This window comes from Armigeres subalbatus, chromosome 1 (assembly GCF_024139115.2).
Source record: "Armigeres subalbatus isolate Guangzhou_Male chromosome 1, GZ_Asu_2, whole genome shotgun sequence".
Lineage (NCBI taxonomy): Eukaryota > Metazoa > Arthropoda > Insecta > Diptera > Culicidae > Armigeres > Armigeres subalbatus.
The window spans coordinates 285,917,606-285,937,031 of NC_085139.1; the positions used below are offsets into that span (position 1 = coordinate 285,917,606).

At 39.7% G+C, this 19,426-nt stretch overlaps 1 protein-coding gene across 1 annotated transcript; it reads left to right on the forward strand.

The window, feature by feature from the left end:
• Window positions 1–10,698: 10,698 nt before the first annotated feature.
• Window positions 10,699–14,465, forward strand: LOC134207668 (cap-specific mRNA (nucleoside-2'-O-)-methyltransferase 1-like). Its single transcript, XM_062683454.1, has 4 exons — window positions 10,699–10,853; window positions 10,922–11,820; window positions 11,897–12,560; window positions 13,753–14,465. Exons 1-4 carry the CDS (start codon window positions 10,836–10,838, stop codon window positions 14,290–14,292), a joined length of 2,121 nt encoding a protein of 706 aa, XP_062539438.1. The 5' UTR covers window positions 10,699–10,835; the 3' UTR covers window positions 14,293–14,465.
• Window positions 14,466–19,426: the final 4,961 nt, after the last annotated feature.

The window sequence follows — 19,426 nt, forward strand, 5'->3', positions numbered from 1 at the left end:
GATTGGATTTTCATTTTGCTTTGCGCCGTGGGATCGCAGCTGCCCAGAGTGCGGGAAAGAGAAGAAAAACACGAATGCGAGAGCGAGAAAAAAGGGCACAAGATGAAACGTCAAAAAATTGAATGCGCTCTTGTGCTGCATGGGATGCTCTATCACTCGGGGGGTGTTCACTTCGAGATGGATTCTGCATGATCAACCACGCTCTCGCTAGGGATCCTACATTCAGAGATATGCGAAAGCGGCCATCTTGAGCCAATCGAGCATTGAGAACTGTCAAAATCTGAGCCAAATGAACATCGTTATTGTTGCAGATCGAAAGGTATTGCGATTTTGGTGGAATAGATTTTATGAAAAGTTTTATCGAATAAACAATTTGTTTTGCTTTCGTAAGTAAAAGTCAGGCTACTGACATCCTATTGTTTAGCCCATCGCCAGATCGTAGCCAGGATGTCCTGGGCTATAATTTTTTTTCATACTGCGTTTCAATGATGACAGCGGTCTATGTCTATTGATGATGATGACACCGCGCTTGTCACCGGGTCGGTCAAAGTAGTCTAGTTGATGCCTTATATCGTGTTCATTCGTATTGCTCTTTAATTTTAGCGAAAATGCACTGCTAGAGGAAAGACAAAATAATCAAAAAGTGTCTTCGAATGTAAAGTCATGTGCAAGCCTAAACATTTTTCACTGCGGCAAGTGCTGGCAGTGTTTGTTTACGAAAGTAAAGACCCCCGCACATAGGATACGTTTGCGTTGCGTTTGACACATTTCCCATGGGAAAACTGTCAAACGCACTGTAGTGGTAACAAGATGTTAAGAAATTACCGGAAGGTCTGGAAAGCACTTATAATCAAGAGGAAAACGGAGATGTGAGGTCATATTCCGTGTATAGTAGAAAATCGAAAATTTGTTTTCAATAAAATGAAATATCTGCAGTTATCAGACGTCGCAACTCATTTCTGATTAGTGCGCATGATAGTACATCCATGCGTGCATGATGCGCACTACTAATGAAATATTTCAAATTGTCGCGACTCGCGTCGCAGCGCGAGTGCTCAATCGCGCGGTCCGGTTTGGTGCCGGCCCGACAATATGAACATGAAGAAACAACACACATGAATCGGGATGATTCTTTAACCGAACTAGATGTGGATGTAAGCTTACACTGTTAGATGACTTTACCCATTAATGGGTACTGTGTTATTGTTGATATTATTCCCACCGTGAAAAATTCACCCATTTTCTTGAAAAAGTGCCACTACCCATTTTAATGAGTAGTGGCGCTTTCGAAGAAAATGGGTGAATTTTTCACGGTGGGAATAATATCAACAATAACACAGTACCCATTAATGGGTAAAGTCATCTAACCGTGTAAACGATGATAGTACACAATGGCCAACAAGAACCATCAAAAAGCCGAACAGATTCAAGGACATGGTGCAGTACAGTGTTTTCGAATAGAAAACTGAAGTCAAGTCAAGAAAAAGACGTTTTTTTTTCGGAAATGGTGAAATGGTGCAGATTCTCGAGACCAAACATCGTTTGCTGCTATGTAAGGTTTAACAAAACGAATACTGGATCAAACCTTGAATAGTAATATAAACAGGCAAATTACACTATGCAGTTTAATTTTAAATATGTAGTAAAATGAATAAATATAGCAACTGAAAATAATAATAAAGTGAAATGAAAAAGGAGATATATTTTAACAATTGTATTCGAAAACCAAGAGTAGAGGACGAGAGTATTGTAGTGGTAACAAGAAGTGAAGAAAAAAAAATAAAATAAAATTTAATGTGAATTGGGTTGTTTAGCCAAGAAAAATATGAGGTTTTTTATAGTTTAACATAAAGAGCATGATTTGCTGATCTCCAACATATTTTTATTTTGTTTGTAAACCTTTTATTTACATTTTTATACAGCAAACAATAAGCCATTTCAATCGATAGAATGACACTAACATTCATACAATGACAGTTGACCCATGCAGCATAAGAACAAATTTTTAGTCCCATACAAATTTAAAATGAAAATTAAAAATAGTTCCGGGGCTCCAAAAATTCTGAAAAATTGGGGTTAGGCTCAGTTTTTAATGCAGATTCAGAATATGTAAAAACATATATACCCCTAAACAACCCAATTACGATTTGTCTTCTATATTTCATAAAAACCTACATTGAAAGAATTAATCTATGATGCAAGAAATGTAAGTTTTCCCCTTCTGTGTTTCACCCGCTGCGTATTCCACGACTAATGAATTGGGGCGGAGTTAACTCCACTAGACGTTGCTCCGCCCCTAACCGGTGACAAACAAGCAGTGATGCAAATAAAACAAGCCGCCTTTTGACTCACGCATTCATTCAACGGACGGACAGCGAGGCGAACACATCGTCTCCCAGCAGCATCAGCAGCAGCAGCAAGGGTCGAGCAATCCCCTCCAGCCAGTCGGCTATAAAACCAACGGGCCATCGGCGGTCCGCGTCATTCAACGGACGGACAGCGAGGCGAACACATCGTCTCCCAGCAGCATCAGCAGCAGCAGCAAGGGTCGAGCAATCCCCTCCAGCCAGTCGGCTATAAAACCAACGGGCCATCGGCGGTCCGCGTCATTCAACGGACGGACAGTGAGGCGAACTCATCGTCTCCCAGCAGCATCAGCAGCAGCAGCAAGGGTCGAGCAATCCCCTCCAGCCAGTCGGCTATAAAACCAACGGGCCATCGGCGGTCCGCGTCATTCAACGGACGGACAGCGAGGCGAACACATCGTCTCCCAGCAGCATCAGCAGCAGCAGCAAGGGTCGAGCAATCCCCTCCAGCCAGTCGGCTATAAAACCAACGGGCCATCGGCGGTCCGCGTCATTCAACGGACGGACAGCGAGGCGAACACATCGTCTCCCAGCAGCATCAGCAGCAGCAGCAAGGGTCGAGCAATCCCCTCCAGCTAGTCGGCTATAAAACCAACGGGCCATCGGCGGTCCGCGTCATTCAACGGACGGACAGCGAGGCGAACTCATCGTCTCCCAGCAGCATCAGCAGCAGCAGCAAGGGTCGAGCAATCCCCTCCAGCCAGTCGGCTATAAAACCAACGGGCCATCGGCGGTCCGCGTCATTCAATGGACGGACAGCGAGGCGAACACATCGTCTCCCATCAGCAGCAGCAAGGGTCGAGCAATCCCCTCCAGCCAGGTCGGCTACAAATCCAACGGGCCATCAGCGGTTCGGGTCATTCATCGGACGGACAGCGAGGCGAACACATCGTCTCCCAGCAGCAGCATCAAGGGTCGAGCAATCCCCACCTTCCATCTTGAGTTGATGGAATAATTTTCTAAGGGTTTGGTACCGAGCCTACGAAAGAGTTAATTAAAAAACCCAATAATTGGGTTGTTTAGCCAAGAAAAATATGAGGTTTTTTATAGTTTAACATAAAGAGCATGATTTGCTGATCTCCAACATATTTTTATTTTGTTTGTAAACCTTTTATTTACATTTTTATACAGCAAACAATAAGCCATTTCAATCGATAGAATGACACTAACATTCATACAATGACAGTTGACCCATGCAGCATAAGAACAAATTTTTAGTCCCATACAAATTTAAAATGAAAATTAAAATAGTTCCGGGCTCCAAAAATTCTGAAAAATTGGGGTTAGGCTCAGTTTTTAATGCAGATTCAGAATATGTAAAAACATATATACCCCTAATCAACCCAATTTTCTAAACTGCTGATTATTCATTCAGTTGTAAGAGCGATAGATATCAAACATGAATACGACTCAGACTGGAGCTTCCCAAACATCGCGTCTTCCCAAAGAAGGAACCTCAAATCACGACACGCACCGCAAACGTATGCTATGTGCGGGGCTCTTAACAGCGTTGCTAAATCGTCTGGAAAAGTATTCGCACATCTCTTAGGCTGTGAACTATAGATAGTGGAATATATAGTTGAGCGAAGATAATCCTCTGTCTCCAAACGAACTGTCAAACCTGTCTCCAAACAAGCATGACGTCACGATTTCAATGGAAATGTTAAGGGCTGTGACGTCATATGCGGTGTGCACGGGCAAAAATATCGACTCAGCCATGCTTTCGCTCATCTATAGATTCTACCAGAGATGCCAGATTTGAAGACATGTCTTCAATTTGAAGACATTTGAATCTCTGTGAAGACATTTATTTCGTGAAGACATTTTGAAGACTTTTCAAAATATTTGAAGACATTTCTACTTATATGAAGATACTTGAAGACAATCAATAAGCCAGCGAATAGAAAATACAATTTTGTTACTTACTTATAAATTCTGCGACTTATATATGTAAATTGGTTCTATACTATTCCCCAGAAAACCGTTCCCCAGAAAACCATACCCCAGAATTCCATTCCCCAGAAAACCAATCCCCAGAATGTACCATTCCCCAGAAAACCATTCCCCAGAATGTACCGTTCCCCAGAAAACCGGATGTATAGATGAACATGATTTCTTTTTCTTATTCTCTTTTTAAACCTCATTGCAAGACCATACAATTATACACAAATGGAGCATACAATTGTACATAAAATCATTTGTTGAGGGAACAAATAGGGACCCACGTATTCGCCCGGAATAAGACAAATCAATCGATGATTCCTTCTTTAAAACAAAGCGCATTTTCCCGGAATAAGACAAATGAGTCAATTTTTTGTGTGCTACGCATGCGTCATTTTCTTTTCACGGCATTTCCACCGAATAAAGCACCAAGTATTCTTTTTTCCTTTTTTGAAGCACGCGAAAAATGAAAAATGAGTAAATGATTCCTTTTTGAAAAGCACGAATTTTCTCGAAATAAGGTTAACGAATAGATGATGCCTTCTTTAAAAAAAAAGGAAATTTCCTCGGAAAAAAGCAAATGAGTGGCACTAGAGGCCTGAATAAGAGAAACGCGGATAGGAAATATTACTCTGCCAACACTGCATTCGAATTTTCTTTCAAAGAACAACACATGAAAAGGAAGAAATGGTTTATGAAGATAAAATCTCACAATCCGCTATTTTATGTGTCCACATCACATAACAAGAGAATCCAATAAACAATGGAATTTCATTTCATAATCTATACATGATAAGCATATATTATTGCAAACTAGTGTAAAATACATTCAATTGGGTTGTTTAGCCAAGAAAAATATGAGGTTTTTTATAGTTTAACATAAAGAGCATGATTTGCTGATCTCCAACATATTTTTATTTTGTTTGTAAACCTTTTATTTACATTTTTATACAGCAAACAATAAGCCATTTCAATCGATAGAATGACACTAACATTCATACAATGACAGTTGACCCATGCAGCATAAGAACAAATTTTTAGTCCCATACAAATTTAAAATGAAAATTAAAAATAGTTCCGGGGCTCCAAAAATTCTGAAAAATTGGGGTTAGGCTCAGTTTTTAATGCAGATTCAGAATATGTAAAAACATATATACCCCTAAACAACCCAATTTTGTTTATTTAAAAATGGCATAAAATCGAATTTGGCCGTTTTCAGTATTTGAGCCAACATTTTGGCTGCTTGACAGGTCTCCTGCTCGATTGGCTGCTGTTTTTTGACGGTTCGATTGGCGGCACATACCTATCCGCGTTTCTCTTATTCAGGCCTCTAAGTGGCACATTCTTTTGACTCACGTATTTTTATGAAATACACCTTCTTTCGGATCACACGTTTTCCCGGAGTATTGCAAATAAGTGAAAGATGCCTTCTTTTGAAGCATAAATATATCCACACTAATAAAAATCCCAAGGGTAAACCACTCGGCACAATATCAGAATTACTAATTGTGCCCATTCTGTGCCGAAATGTGTTTAACTGTGCCGAAATGTGGTAAAAATAAAAAAAAAATAAGTTGGCTGCACTGGTTCGTGGAATGTCATTACGGACGAAAATTTTGTTTTTGTTTCATTTTTGTCACCTGTTTGATACGGAACCTGCAATGGCTGAAAAGAAGCGAGAACTTTGACGAGACCGGATTCAACGGAGCAGGGAATCAACTTGGTCGTGCTTAAGATGGTGTAAGTTTCGAACCAAAACGGTAGAACAGAACAGAACTAAAGTGCAAAGGAGCTCAGGAGAATTTCTCAGATTCCAACGGGACATATAAAAACGATGAAGATACCTACGATTGTCCCACAACGAGACACTTTTGGTAAACTTCCCTAATTCCTTCGAACTTTCGTTATACATATGTCTTTGGTTTAAAACTTCCACCATCTTAAGCAAGACCAAGTCCGTCTCCTCGGTAATTTTCCACCTCATCGGAAGAAAAATTCATAAAAATGGAATTTCAGCTTTTTCTTTTCCACACATTGAAATTTAGAAAGGGTAAATCTTGGGGTAAATACCATCGCTCTACGGGATGGTCTCACATTGACAAGAATCAAACATGGAAATGTTTTCATAATTTCATATAGATTTACCACAGGGAGAACGACACAAGTTTTTCCCGTAAAATTCCGAAAAAGCCCGCAGGAAAGACGACAAAATATTATATATGCACAGGCCAGTTTTAGCAGGATATGCCTTGGGATATGCAGTCTTTCTTGGGATTTTTCGACATGGAAAAAAATGTAAAACCACGGGGAACAAGGTTGAACACACAGTTTCAGTGCACGATATTTAATCGGTTTGTTTCAATCGGATCATCATGTTTCAGGTTATAACCACTTATAACGATTGCTGAAGTCATGAGAATCTATATTTAATTCGTGCTTTGTAAGGTACCCTGTAAAAAGCGTATAAATAGAATTATTTTTCGTACACTCTTCGAATCCAGCCAACTCAGCCATATTTCATTTGTCGCGTTGCAGTTGGTAGCTCTGCTGATCCTGTCATTAACATCAAAACCTGAAAACGAGAAGGGTGCCTAGATGTGCCGATAATGTGCCGATAATGTGCCGAATTGTGCCGAATTGTGCCGCGGGCACATTGTGCCGAGTGGTTTACCCCTTGAAAAATCCACATTTTTATTGGCAGAAATTTAAATAAATTTTCAAATACTGTCGTTATATGCATAACTGTCCCATGTACATAGGGATTCCAGCAAACATGGGACAAATATGCGTATGATGGCAGCATAGGAGAGTCCATATAAAGTTGCTTCAATCTAAAAATGCATTCTGAAGAGAACTTGAGCCAAAAGTGTGTCTCGGTATTCTTGTAGTTTTGAACTTTGAACACTGTTCAGTGTACACTAGGTTGACACGCAAAACGAAACGATCATGGTAACTAAGGTTTCCTAGATTTAGAAAAATACAAAAATGTATAGCATGCCGTCGCTTGAATTTGTTTTCCTAGGATACGAGTTGCTTAGTTTGGTTGCCTGTTGGATACGAGTTGCTGCGTTGTGTGTTTCATTTCAGATTATATATTTGTTTCTTGGAAGTTCGCTTATGACAATTAGAAGCGACTATTCATGTCATTCGAAAACGGCGTGAACGAAATGGCCGCTCTAGTTCACGACAAAAATAGACTGAAGTTTTCTATGACTTGATTTAATCTATTCAACCGTTGAACTAGAACCAAATTGTTTTTCTAAATTCCTTCTGAATTAATCTGATCTTTTCGGTATTCCATGTGACTTTCCTGTGAATATCCGTCGGGAAACTCTTTGACTTTCCCGTTTATTTTCAAAAGAATTTTCAGTGAAAATTAAGAAGAATTTTTAATGTGAAGAGAAGAGAATTTCCGATAAAAAAAATAATGATGAATTGGGTTGTTTAGCCAAGAAAAATATGAGGTTTTATAGTTTAACATAAAGAGCATGATTTGCTGATCTCCAACATATTTTTATTTTGTTTGTAAACCTTTTATTTACATTTTATACAGCAAACAATAAACTATTTCAATCGATAGAATGACACTAACATTCATACAATGACAGTTGACCCATACAGCATAAGAACAAATTTTTAGTCCCATACAAATTTAAAATGAAAATTAAAAATAGTTCAGGGCTCAAAAATTCTGAAAAATTGGGGTTAGGCTCAGTTTTAATGCAGATTCAGAATATGTAAAACATATATACCCTAAACAACCCAATTCTTGTCTGAATTCAAGAGAATTGGGTTGTTTATGTTAAACTATAAATCCTCATATTTTCTTGGCTAAACAACCCAATTGAAATTGAAAATTCATTAGAAATTATCGTGGAAATTTATAATAATTTCCGCAAAGAAGAAATAAAGGAAAATAGAAGAGAATAAAGGAAAAGGAAATCCTATAAAATTTAGACAGAAAATTCTACTTAATTTCCATATTTTTTTTCTGAACTCTCGCAATTAATCCCTTTTAATTTCCACAAGAAATTTGTCTCAATTAATTTCCATAGAAAATTCTTACAAATGTCGACAAGAAATTGAAATTGTTCTGGTGTTAAATGGATATTTCTCAGAATTTACATTCTACAGGAAAATATTCTTAAAATAAATTCCAAAACAAAAAAGACTCAGTAGAAAATTCAAATATAAAAAAAGGCCTACAAGAATTCCTTTGGAATTTCCTTAGAAATTCCTGCGAAAGTACATCCAAGAATTCTTTAGGAAGATACTCCAGAAGTTCTTCCTCCTCCGGTAGTTCCTTCACGAATTCCTCCAGCAGTTCTTCTAGGAAGTTCTTCCAGGTATTCTTGCGGTAGCTCCTGCAAGGATCTCTCCGGAAGTTTCTCCATGAATTGGGTTGTTTAGCCAAGAAAAATATGAGGTTTTTTATAGTTTAACATAAAGAGCATGATTTGCTGATCTCCAACATATTTTTATTTTGTTTGTAAACCTTTTATTTACATTTTTATACAGCAAACAATAAGCCATTTCAATCGATAGAATGACACTAACATTCATACAATGACAGTTGACCCATGCAGCATAAGAACAAATTTTTAGTCCCATACAAATTTAAAATGAAAATTAAAAATAGTTCCGGGGCTCCAAAAATTCTGAAAAATTGGGGTTAGGCTCAGTTTTTAATGCAGATTCAGAATATGTAAAAACATATATACCCCTAAACAACCCAATTCTTTCGGAAGTTTCTCCAGTAATTCCTCTGGAAGATTCTCCAAGTATGTTGCCGAAAGATTCTTCAAGAATGCTTTCGGATGTATACTATGGAATTTCTTGAATACTTCCTCCAGGATTTCTTTTGGAAAACTCTGCAGCAACACCTCAAGAGACTCCTCCAAGAATTCATCCAGTACTACCTCCAAGAATTCCTCCGGAAGTTTTTTTCAGATATTCCTTCAGTAATTCCTCAGGAATATTCAAAAATTCATCAGGAAAATTCTTCAGGAGTTCCTCCAGAAAATCTGTCCAGAGTTCATCCCGAAGTTTTTCAGGAATTCCTTCTCAAGTTCATCCAAGAATTCTTCCAGCAATTTCTTCTGAAGTTCCTTCAGAAATTTCTCTGGAAGTTCCTTCAGTAAATCCTTTGGATGTTCCAACAGGAATTCCTCGGGAAATTTCTTCGGGAGTCTTCCAGAAGTAATTAGAAGCTCCATTCAGAAGAAATTCGTGTAAATAATAAAAAGCTCCATCAGGAATTTATCCGGAAATTGCTTCAGAAATTTATCTGGAAGTTCCTTCAGAAAATTCTCTGGATGTTTCTTCAAGTATTTCACAAAAAAATTTGAATCCCTGTAAGTAATTCTACCTAAAAAAAATCCACGTGTGAAAATTCAGGTTAAAAATCCAGTAGAATTTTAATCAAAGACTCAGTAGAAAATCCAGGAGAAACTCTTTATACACTATCTCGGGAAAATTTTAAAGAATATTCGTTTGAATTCTAACAATTTGAATTTAAAAAAAATCCACATCACTAAAACAAGGAGATGATTGGATTCACAAAGCTGTTGGATTTTGGAATTTCTCCCTGATATTCTTAATTTTTATAATGAAGACATTCGAAGACATTTTTAAACGACTGTGAAGACATTTGAAAATATCATCTGGTATCCCTGGATTCTACTATCTATAGCTGTGAACCATTCCACCGATTCGTTTAACTTTTAGTTAAAATTTGACAGTTCGATGGTTATTTCGCCGTGGTTAAAAATAACCCTGCTCCGGAGCATGGTTAGATTTGACAGTTCGATAGTTAAACTTTGTTCGCGAGAAAATTTGTGCCAAATCCATTTCGTTCCAAATAACTAATCTGTCAAAACTCAAATGGGTCGGCTTCGGAGTAAAATTTTAACCACGATGGGAAAATAACCATCGGAATGTCAAATTTTAACTAAAAGTTAAACGAATCGGTGGAATGGTTCACAGCCATAATATAGGATCCCTACACTGAAAACCAAAACTACCCAAAAGTGGGTTGTTTGCACTCAAAACCGTGGTTTGGGCCAATAACCCAAATTTGAGAAAAATGACTTTTCTGGCACTAGGTAGTTTGCCTTCAATCCCACGTAAATAATTTACCCAAAGCTGAGTTTAATTCATCCAAAGCGGACCTTAATCAACCCAAAATAGAGAATATTGAATTTACTCAAATTTGGGTTATTGGGCTGAGCAACCTCGGTGAGGTGTTTGCATCTTGCTCTAGTTTTGATAGCAATCATGGGAAAGAAAGGGAAAACTACCCAATTTTGGGTAAATTTTTTCTGCGATATTCTCATCAGTGCGTATATTGAACTCAAAGTTTGGGTTGATTTATCTGTCCGTGTAGCTCTCGCGCACGTTGCGCACAAAAAACGCACCAAAACATCAAACAAAAATAATTTAAAAATGCTGTACTAGAATATTTGGTTCTGCTTCGTCGAATGGAATTTTGTCGTTTTCCTGGTGCTTTACTGTTCTTTTTTTTCAAACATGTCCAAAAAACAAAAGGTAAATTAATTATTACACTTAAATAACTATCAATTCTGAAGAAAAACAAAAAAACGCTCTCGCTACAGACTTCGATTAGCTGCAGCGTCTCAATGTCGGCGAACGCCATTCGGACGCACACCGACTCGGTGGAATCGAACTACCGCTGGTTGGAGTTCGATACCAATTCGACACCTAAGCCGCCGATTGATCCGGACACTTGGCTGGAGATCGGGCCGCGGTTGCAATCGATGGAACAGCAAACCATGTTCTGCGACGAAAGCCTTTTGCGGGAAGTGTTTCGGCTGCGTTCATCGCTCGACGACCAGGACCAGGCAAAGGTGCGCTGGGCCCGCAACAAATCCAACCCGTACGACGTCAATGCCGGCCAGTTCATGACCCGAGGAGCGGTCAAGATGGCAAATATCGATGCGGTTTTCGGGTGGCAACTGTGCCAGAAGCCTGAATCTTCTGGAGATGATTTGATGTATTTTGTGGATGTTTTCGGTGGTCCGGGCGGATGCAGCGAGTACGTTCTGTGGCGGAACGATAGCTGGAATGCGAAAGGTTTCGGCTTTAGCACAAAGGGTGACTACGAGTTTCATCCGGAAATGTTCCGCATGGGAGCCGCGGAAAGTTTCGATCCGTTCTACGGGGCGAACGACGATGGGAACATCTTCGATCCGGAGAACATTGCGACTTTCGTGGACTACGTGAAGACGCAAACGGAGAAACTGGGAGCGCACCTGATCGTATGCGACGGAGGGTTCTACGTGAAGAACAACTGCCAGGAGATCATCTCGAAGCAACTGTACCTGTGCTTGGTACTGCTGGCAGTTGCGGTGATCCGCCCGGGTGGGAATGCCATACTGAAGATATTCGATATGTACACCGCCTTCAGCGTTGGATTGGTGTACATACTGACGAAATCCTATGGGAAGGTGTCCATTGTGAAGCCGGTCTCTAGTCGTCCGGCTAATTCTGAGAGGTATGTCCGTTCGAAAATAATTTGATCCCTTCGGTCAACACGTTTCCATTTCTTACCGCTTTCTAATCCGTTCCAGATATCTCGTTTGCCAGAATCGATTGAATGATGAAACATTATTTGCTAGCTACCTGGTATCGATCAATCAGGTCTTGTGGGAGAACAAGCACTGCGATCATGACATCATCCATATGGTGTCCCCAAAGACAATGCAGGAGGACACGGATTTTTTCAACTTCATCTGCAACTCGAACAATGACCTGGTGCGGCGACAAATCGATGGGTTGAAATCGTTGATTGACATGGTTCGCGGTGGCGTCGCTCGTCAACCGGAGAAAATCGACCGTCAAATTGTGCAGGATACTTTGTGGCGCCAGTGGAAGCTGGACCACAAAACACGTCTTTCGCCAACGGATGGGTTTGCTAAAAGCGCCCCAATCTATGCACTCGAATGTGTTGAAAAGGCCGCGCTCGAAATGTTTGTCATGTCCGATATAACGCTGAGCAGCAAACTATCGCTGAAGAAATTGTTCGGCGTTGCCAACCATTGGAGCTTCCTGCCGGTGGATGTCACGACAAATCAGGCTAAAAGCATTCGCACCGTTTTTCTCAGCAAAGGTAACGGCAACGTATTTTTCTACGATCGGGAGAAAGTAAGCTGGACGCAAGTCAAAGATTACCAGATGGTGCTGTCCCCGCGGACAGTACTGTACGGGGAGATTGTGGAGGAAATTTCTGCAAAGGTAAGCGAACTTCTGAATGGTTGTCCGACATTTCGCGGTAAAACATTCCGCGGTGTACCATTTCGCGGTCTGTATCATTTGGCGGTAATCTGTTTCGCGGTTTATACAATTTGGCGGTATTCCATTTCGCGGTATATAAAATTTCGCGGTATTCAAGCTTAGCTTATCTTTTCACCTTTTTTTTTATTTTTAAGAGTTCTTTATTTTTTTCTACCAACTCTTAATTTCCTCTTCTTTATATGACCGTTTCTTTAAAGCGTTTCCCTTTCATTTTTCTTTTTTCTTTTACGAACTATTTCATGCTATTTAAAAAAAACTTATACATACTTGTCAATATGATGATTAGATGTGTGAACTTTGTCATCAAGATACACTAATGATAAAGCTCGCTGTTTGTCTATTTATTTTGGTAGAACTCAGAAAATGGAATGACTAGAAATTATTCATAAGGCAAAATGTATCTTCATTAAATGTTAGCCGGTATTAGGCGAAATATCATGTACTGCCTTCTTTAAATGTTCGCATTATGTTCGGTATAAGGCAAATTGTGATGTTTCGTATTCTTTAAATATTTGCATTTGTCCGGTATAAGGCAAAGTGTGTTGTTTTGCTTTCTTCAAATGTTTGCATTTGCCCGGTATAAGGCAAAATCTGTTGTTTCGCCTTCTTTAAATGTTTGCATTTGCCCGGTATAAGGCAAAGTGTGTTGTTTTGCCTTCTTTACATAGTCGCATTTGCAAATATGTTTTGCATCTAAATATTTTTTTGTTGGGATTTAAATTTAAGCAAGTTTGGTGTAAGCTCAATGATTATTGGCTTTACATTAAAATTAGGAAAATTTACAGGCTTTTCAAAGCTAAAGAACACATTATTGAGCTACTTGTAACATTAGTAAAATTAAACCTGCGAATTGGTATTGACCGTGAAAAAGTTCACCGCGAAATAGTACTAACCGCGGAATGGTATACCGCCAAATAATATAAACCGCGAAATGTTATACCGCGATATGATCTGAACGTGAAGTGGCAGACCGCGAGCTGGTACACCGCGAAATGGTTAACCGCGGAATGTTTTACCGCGAAATGTCGTACAATCCTTCTGAATACATGATTTTTTTCCTATCATTTTTCAGTCTTATTTGTCTGAAATAGAATCAATTGCGAATTTGAACAATACTTTCCCTATTTCGCAGAACGGAAAACAGAAAATCGTCCACGCCTTACACATCATCGACGCCATCCTGCTGGGAGGCCAAGACATCCGTACTCTACCGCTGCACCAACGGAACACCATATGCACCAAATTTGCCAAAGCCATGAATCGCCCGCTGGGGCACCTGAATGCCTCCGCTGTTCGTCCAATCCCGGTGCGCTGCAAGACGCTGCTGTCGATGACCGAACTGGACGACTTCTTCAACAACGTTTCGATCCACGAGCTGGTCAACGGAGTCAAAGTGCTTGGCAGTGATCTGGAGCGATTCGACGCGCTCGAAACGAAACGGTTCTACATTCCGCGTGGGTTGCTGTTCGTGCGGAGCGTGCAAGCGGGTGCGAAGGGCGCCGAAAAGTTGCTGGATTTTGGAAAAAGTTTCTCCAGCCGAATCCTATGGGCCTGGAGCAAGACCAGTCAGATCTACTCGTCGGCACAGCGGTTCGAAGTGGTCAAGGAGCCGAACCTGGTCTACCGGCAGGATTTTGACGAATTTCTAGAGAAATGCGTCACTAAGAAGTAAGGCACCACCGAAGAAGAGTAGTTTCGAAAGGAAACTATTACGTATTTGATGAATTTCGAGTTTCGATTTGTATTATCATACTGTTTAATACATGTTATTAATGTTCTGCTAAATACTTGACTTGGAATAAAAGTAACAAAGTTGTTACGTAACACGAACATATAGGAATAATAGATTGAGTCTGCATTTTTATTTCCGAAAAAAATGTCGGGTCAGAAGGTTTTGTAGTAAAATAAACAATGTACAAGTAGCAATAAGAAAGACCAAGAGCGTAGCACGATAAAGTCATTTGAAAGAGTGTGAAGAAACAACTTGCCAAATACGCAACAAAGGAGAAAATCCACTAAGGCTCAAATTACCGTCATCCAGTCATTGACGAGAAAGACAGCCACGTGCTCGTACCACCCCCCAGTAGTAAAACCTCTTACCGAGGAGAAAACGGGGAAGTATTTTTGTTTCAAAACTACATCATCCAATAGCGAAGACATCACTCCCTGGGCTTTGGATTATAATTCTCCACAAATATTGATATATTTCAGGAGAACTGTAATCTGTGCTGGTAGGAGTCTACGAACTGGGGGTTGGAATCTATTTGAATACACATGAAGAAAGTGGTATAGATTTTGGGAATTGAATTGTAAGTTCGTATACTACTATTCGGTTTCCTCAATGACCGACAGGGTGCGTGCTACATGTCGCGGATAGAAGCTAAGGGAGGTGTGGTACAATTCGACTGAATTTATTGAATAAAGAGCCTTTTAATAGTCAGTCAATTGTGCTTAGCCTCCTATTGTGTTGTAACTGAATAATGTCAAAATAGGTAATCGATACAGACACCTCCTTTCACAACAATCTATAATTCATTTGAATGTATTTCAACATTGGCTCCGTAACTTAATGTCCTATGCGACATAGTTTTGAAGATACTATTTAGCTGATCCAAGTCTAGCATCCTGTACTAGAGCGTTACTTTAGAAGAGACTTCTCATAATTTTAACGTAGTCAACGTTTATTTAAAAATAAGTTATAAAATGGAGTGCTCATTATTTCCTGCTAGATCAGTTACAATACAACGTGGACCACATTGAGGAAAAATTATTCAATAAATCGATATTATCGTCGAAAGGCCCAGCTATGCTGTAACCAAATTAATCATTTATTATATAAATCTTTAACTGAAATTAGAAAAAAAAACAAGCTACTTAATTAAATCCGACTCATATTAAATATAACACTACACTAATTTGAGAATCCCATTAATCCCAAATAATAAAATGACATTTACTAATATCCATTCTTTTCATTATTTTCCTCACTATCTAACCCGATCTCAACTATAATAAATTATGATGGAGCTTCGAAATTAACAAGATTCCGAGCCAACACCAAATGCAGCATGATCCTACTAATATCGCCAGGAATCGGAAGAATCTGAAATCTGGTAAACACTTATTAAAGCTAATAAGTGGTAAGTAGATAGAAAGAATACATACATGGTAAGTGCAAATAAATTATAAATTTATCATATTTTTATTCCATTGCGTAAATGTATATATCATATGTGTTTACTTTGTAAATGATAACCGTACTTTGCTTATATATATGCACATTTGTGAAAAACGTATATATGTTTCTGTGAGTGTGTGTATATTATATCAAAACAATAACCAATTGATTTAGGAAATAGGTGGAAAATTATGCTGAAGTGTTGTTTAGGATGTTTACTGAGAAGTGCAAAATATAGTTGATGTAAAAATTGATGTAGCGGTGTTGGCAGTCATGGGTGAAGTGAATTAAGTGAATCGACACATCATTAAACACACGACTGCAATATATGTTCAACAAAATCGTAAGCAGTGACTTATATACTTATTAATACTATGTTTGCACTACGGCCTGAATAACATGTTATTCAAATTATCGACAAAAGAAAGCTCATCAAGATAGCCGAATAACATGTTACAAGGCCCTAGTGTGAACATAGTATAAGTCGTGACGTGAATTTGGAAAGGTTGAACGGAATTATGAATAAAGATGGTGCCGATGATTTAGTAATTTGGTTTTGACCGTTTGGTGATTTTTCGGTGACTCGTTTCTGAGGCTGGTTTCCTGCTTAAGATAGTGGAGAAGTTGTGAATGTGAAGAAAGAACGATACGGTGATAGTGACCGCAATAATTTTCGGTGATCATGATGACTATGTTAACATTAACGTAATGATAGTAGGTGAATATGATGCGTGATTTCATTGCTTATACTGAGTGAAATGATTCGTAGTGGCAGAAAAACTTATATACTTTTGTAAAGGTAAAGAAGAAGAAAAGAGTGATGTTGATATTAGTGATGGTAGTTTGACAATACTAAGTGCTTATAATGATGGGGGTTGGCTGTTATACAAATCCTTGTTTTCATCAACACGGCCCATAACAGTGACCACATGAGCAACATCGCTTAGGAACGTCTGTGTGATGATGAAAAACGGGAGGCTCGTAGAAGCCAATATGGGCGGGGTACAGTGTAGATTAATAGCAAGGGACAGCTGCCATTGTAACCACCAAAAAAAAAAAAAAAAAAAAGAAAAAAAAAAACTACATCATCCAATAGCGAAGACATAATTATATCCGGTGGATGCTTCATTTGGTTTCCGTTTTTTAAAACACTGCTTTTTGCAACATTTATTCCCAAGAGGGGAAATCGACAATTTACTCTCACACTCTCTTACCTACGCAGTAGCATCAAATACCAACCTCCTTTGCGGATTGGAGACCAAGTCAGGGTTTCTGATAAAGAGAAAGCTCAAACGCTGGCTAAAAATTTTGCTTCAGCGCATAACAACACGCTCCCGAGTGATCCAAGGTCAGAGGGAGAAGTGAACCAAACGATAGAGGAGCTTGCGAGACTCAACGAGTTAAACAATGAACCATCTACTCTCACTAAACCCAGTGAGATATCCATCGGCTTAAGAACAAAAAGGCACCTGGGCTGGATGGGATAAGGAACATCATGCTTAATCGAATACCTCGAAAACGGCTGGTTTACTTGACAAAGGTCTATAACGCTTGCATGAGGTTGATGTATTTTCCTGGTATGTGGAAACATGCGAACGTAGTGGCCATCCCGAAGCCAAACAAAGATATTACTCTCCCTACAAGCTATCGTCCCATGAGTTTGTTAAGTTGCCTTAGTAAAGTTTTGGAAAGAATCTTCTTGAACCGACTGAATCGAGATCTAGAAACGTGTGACATAATTCCTACGGAACAGTTTGGCTTCAAAGCTGGTCATTCTACAAACCATCAGCTAGCTCGCATATCTAAAATAGTGAAGCAAGGATTCTCCATGAAAAAATCTACTGGCATGATAATGCTGGATGTCGAAAAAGCCTATGACTCGGTCTGGCAGGAGGCAATTGTTTTCAAGCTACATAGGTCTAACTGTCCGCTTTATTTAGTGAAGCTTATTCAGTCATTTTTGGCAGCAAGACCATTCCAAGTGTCAATCAATGGCTGTAGGTCAGAATCTCATGGCATCCCATATGGCGTTCCACAGGGGTCGGTTCTGAGCCCCACGCTCTACAACATTTTTACAAGTGATACGCTTAAGGTCGACGGAGTTGTACATATATGCTTTTTTTTGGGAACGACACGGCTTTTCTGGCTTCGGGCGTAGATCCTCAAATTATCATCTGTAAACTGCAACAGGCACAGAATAAGCTTGAAGAGTTCCAACAAAAATGGCGCATCGAAAACTCAGGCAATCTTTTTCACACGAAGAAGGGCCCCATCACGTCTTCCCACATCTGGAGTTAAAGTCAACGGAATTGAAATTCCATGGGAGAGCGAGGTCAGATATCTGGGACTTACGATGGACTAAAAGCTGCTGTTTGACAAACACATAAATCAAAGCATCAACAAAGTTAATGGTCTGATGCGTTCTTTGTACTCACTGGTCAACCGAAGATCGTCTCTTCAACTCGCCATTCTTGAGTTCCTTCAAAACTCGCAGAGGGTTACGGCAAGGTGATGATCTTTCGTGTCTGCTATTCAACATCGCTTTGAAAGGGGTAATACGAATAGCAGGGATTAACACGAGTGGAACAATTTTCAATAAGTCCGTCCAGCTATTTGGCTTCGCCGACGACTTAGATATTATTGCACGTAACTTTGAGAGGATGGAGGGAGCCTACATCAGACTGAAGAGGGAAGCTAAGCGGATCAGACTAGTCATCAACACGTCGAAGACTAAGTACATGATAGGAAGAGGTTCAAGAGAAGACAACGTGAGCCACCACCGCGAGTTTGCAACGGTGGTGACGAAATCGAGGTGGTAGAAGAATGTGTGTTCTTGGGCTTACTTGTGACTGCCGAAAATGATACCAGCAGAAAAATTCGGAGACGCATAGTGGCTGGAAATCGTACGTACATTGGCAACCGCAAGACGCTCTGATGGAATAGAGTTCGCCGCCCTACCAAACTGGCCGGTAGACCGGTAGACCGGTAGTCCTCTACGGACACGAGACTTGGACGATGCTCGTGGAGGACCAATGCGCACTTAGTATTCTAACTGAGTATTCTAACAGTAATATGCTAGAATTGGAAATGAACTATAGAGCTCGTTTCCCACATTCAATTAGAAATGCCATCAGTTGCCTTCTCCTATTTATCACATTGGCAGCTTGTTAACCAAGACGGACCTCTGCCTCTCCAACCTAACCCAAAAATTCCAGCAAATTCCTCATGAACTCGTGGCAAGTGCAGAGGTATATTCGGCTTGCAGTGGGCGAGTGATTGCATCATCATTTCCTCTCCCTTTCCTACATTGACTTGCATTCTGACGTATGCATGACCTAACAAATGAGATCACCAGTACTTGTACATTGAAGATGTGTGCTAGCAAGCAAACATCTGTTGGTTCCCTGTGCAAGAACAGCTGATCCATTATGACGGAGTAGCAACCACGAGCAAGTCAATCAAGCTCAATATGCATTTCATTCTGCTCCAGCTTACAATGCATTTGGCTGCATGAGGATGAAGTTGTTTCTATGATCATTGGAGACACACACATGACATGGAATTGTGCCTAAACGAACTTCCTTGGCTTTCTTTCCTGTTATATTAGCCAACTTAACTCACATATGGC

Coding starts and splice junctions, on each gene's coding strand:
- LOC134207668 (XM_062683454.1), top strand. Junction 11,821..11,896: donor CGTCCGGCTAATTCTGAGAG/GTATGTCCGTTC, acceptor AATCCGTTCCAG/ATATCTCGTTTGCCAGAATC. Junction 12,561..13,752: donor TGGAGGAAATTTCTGCAAAG/GTAAGCGAACTT, acceptor CCTATTTCGCAG/AACGGAAAACAGAAAATCGT.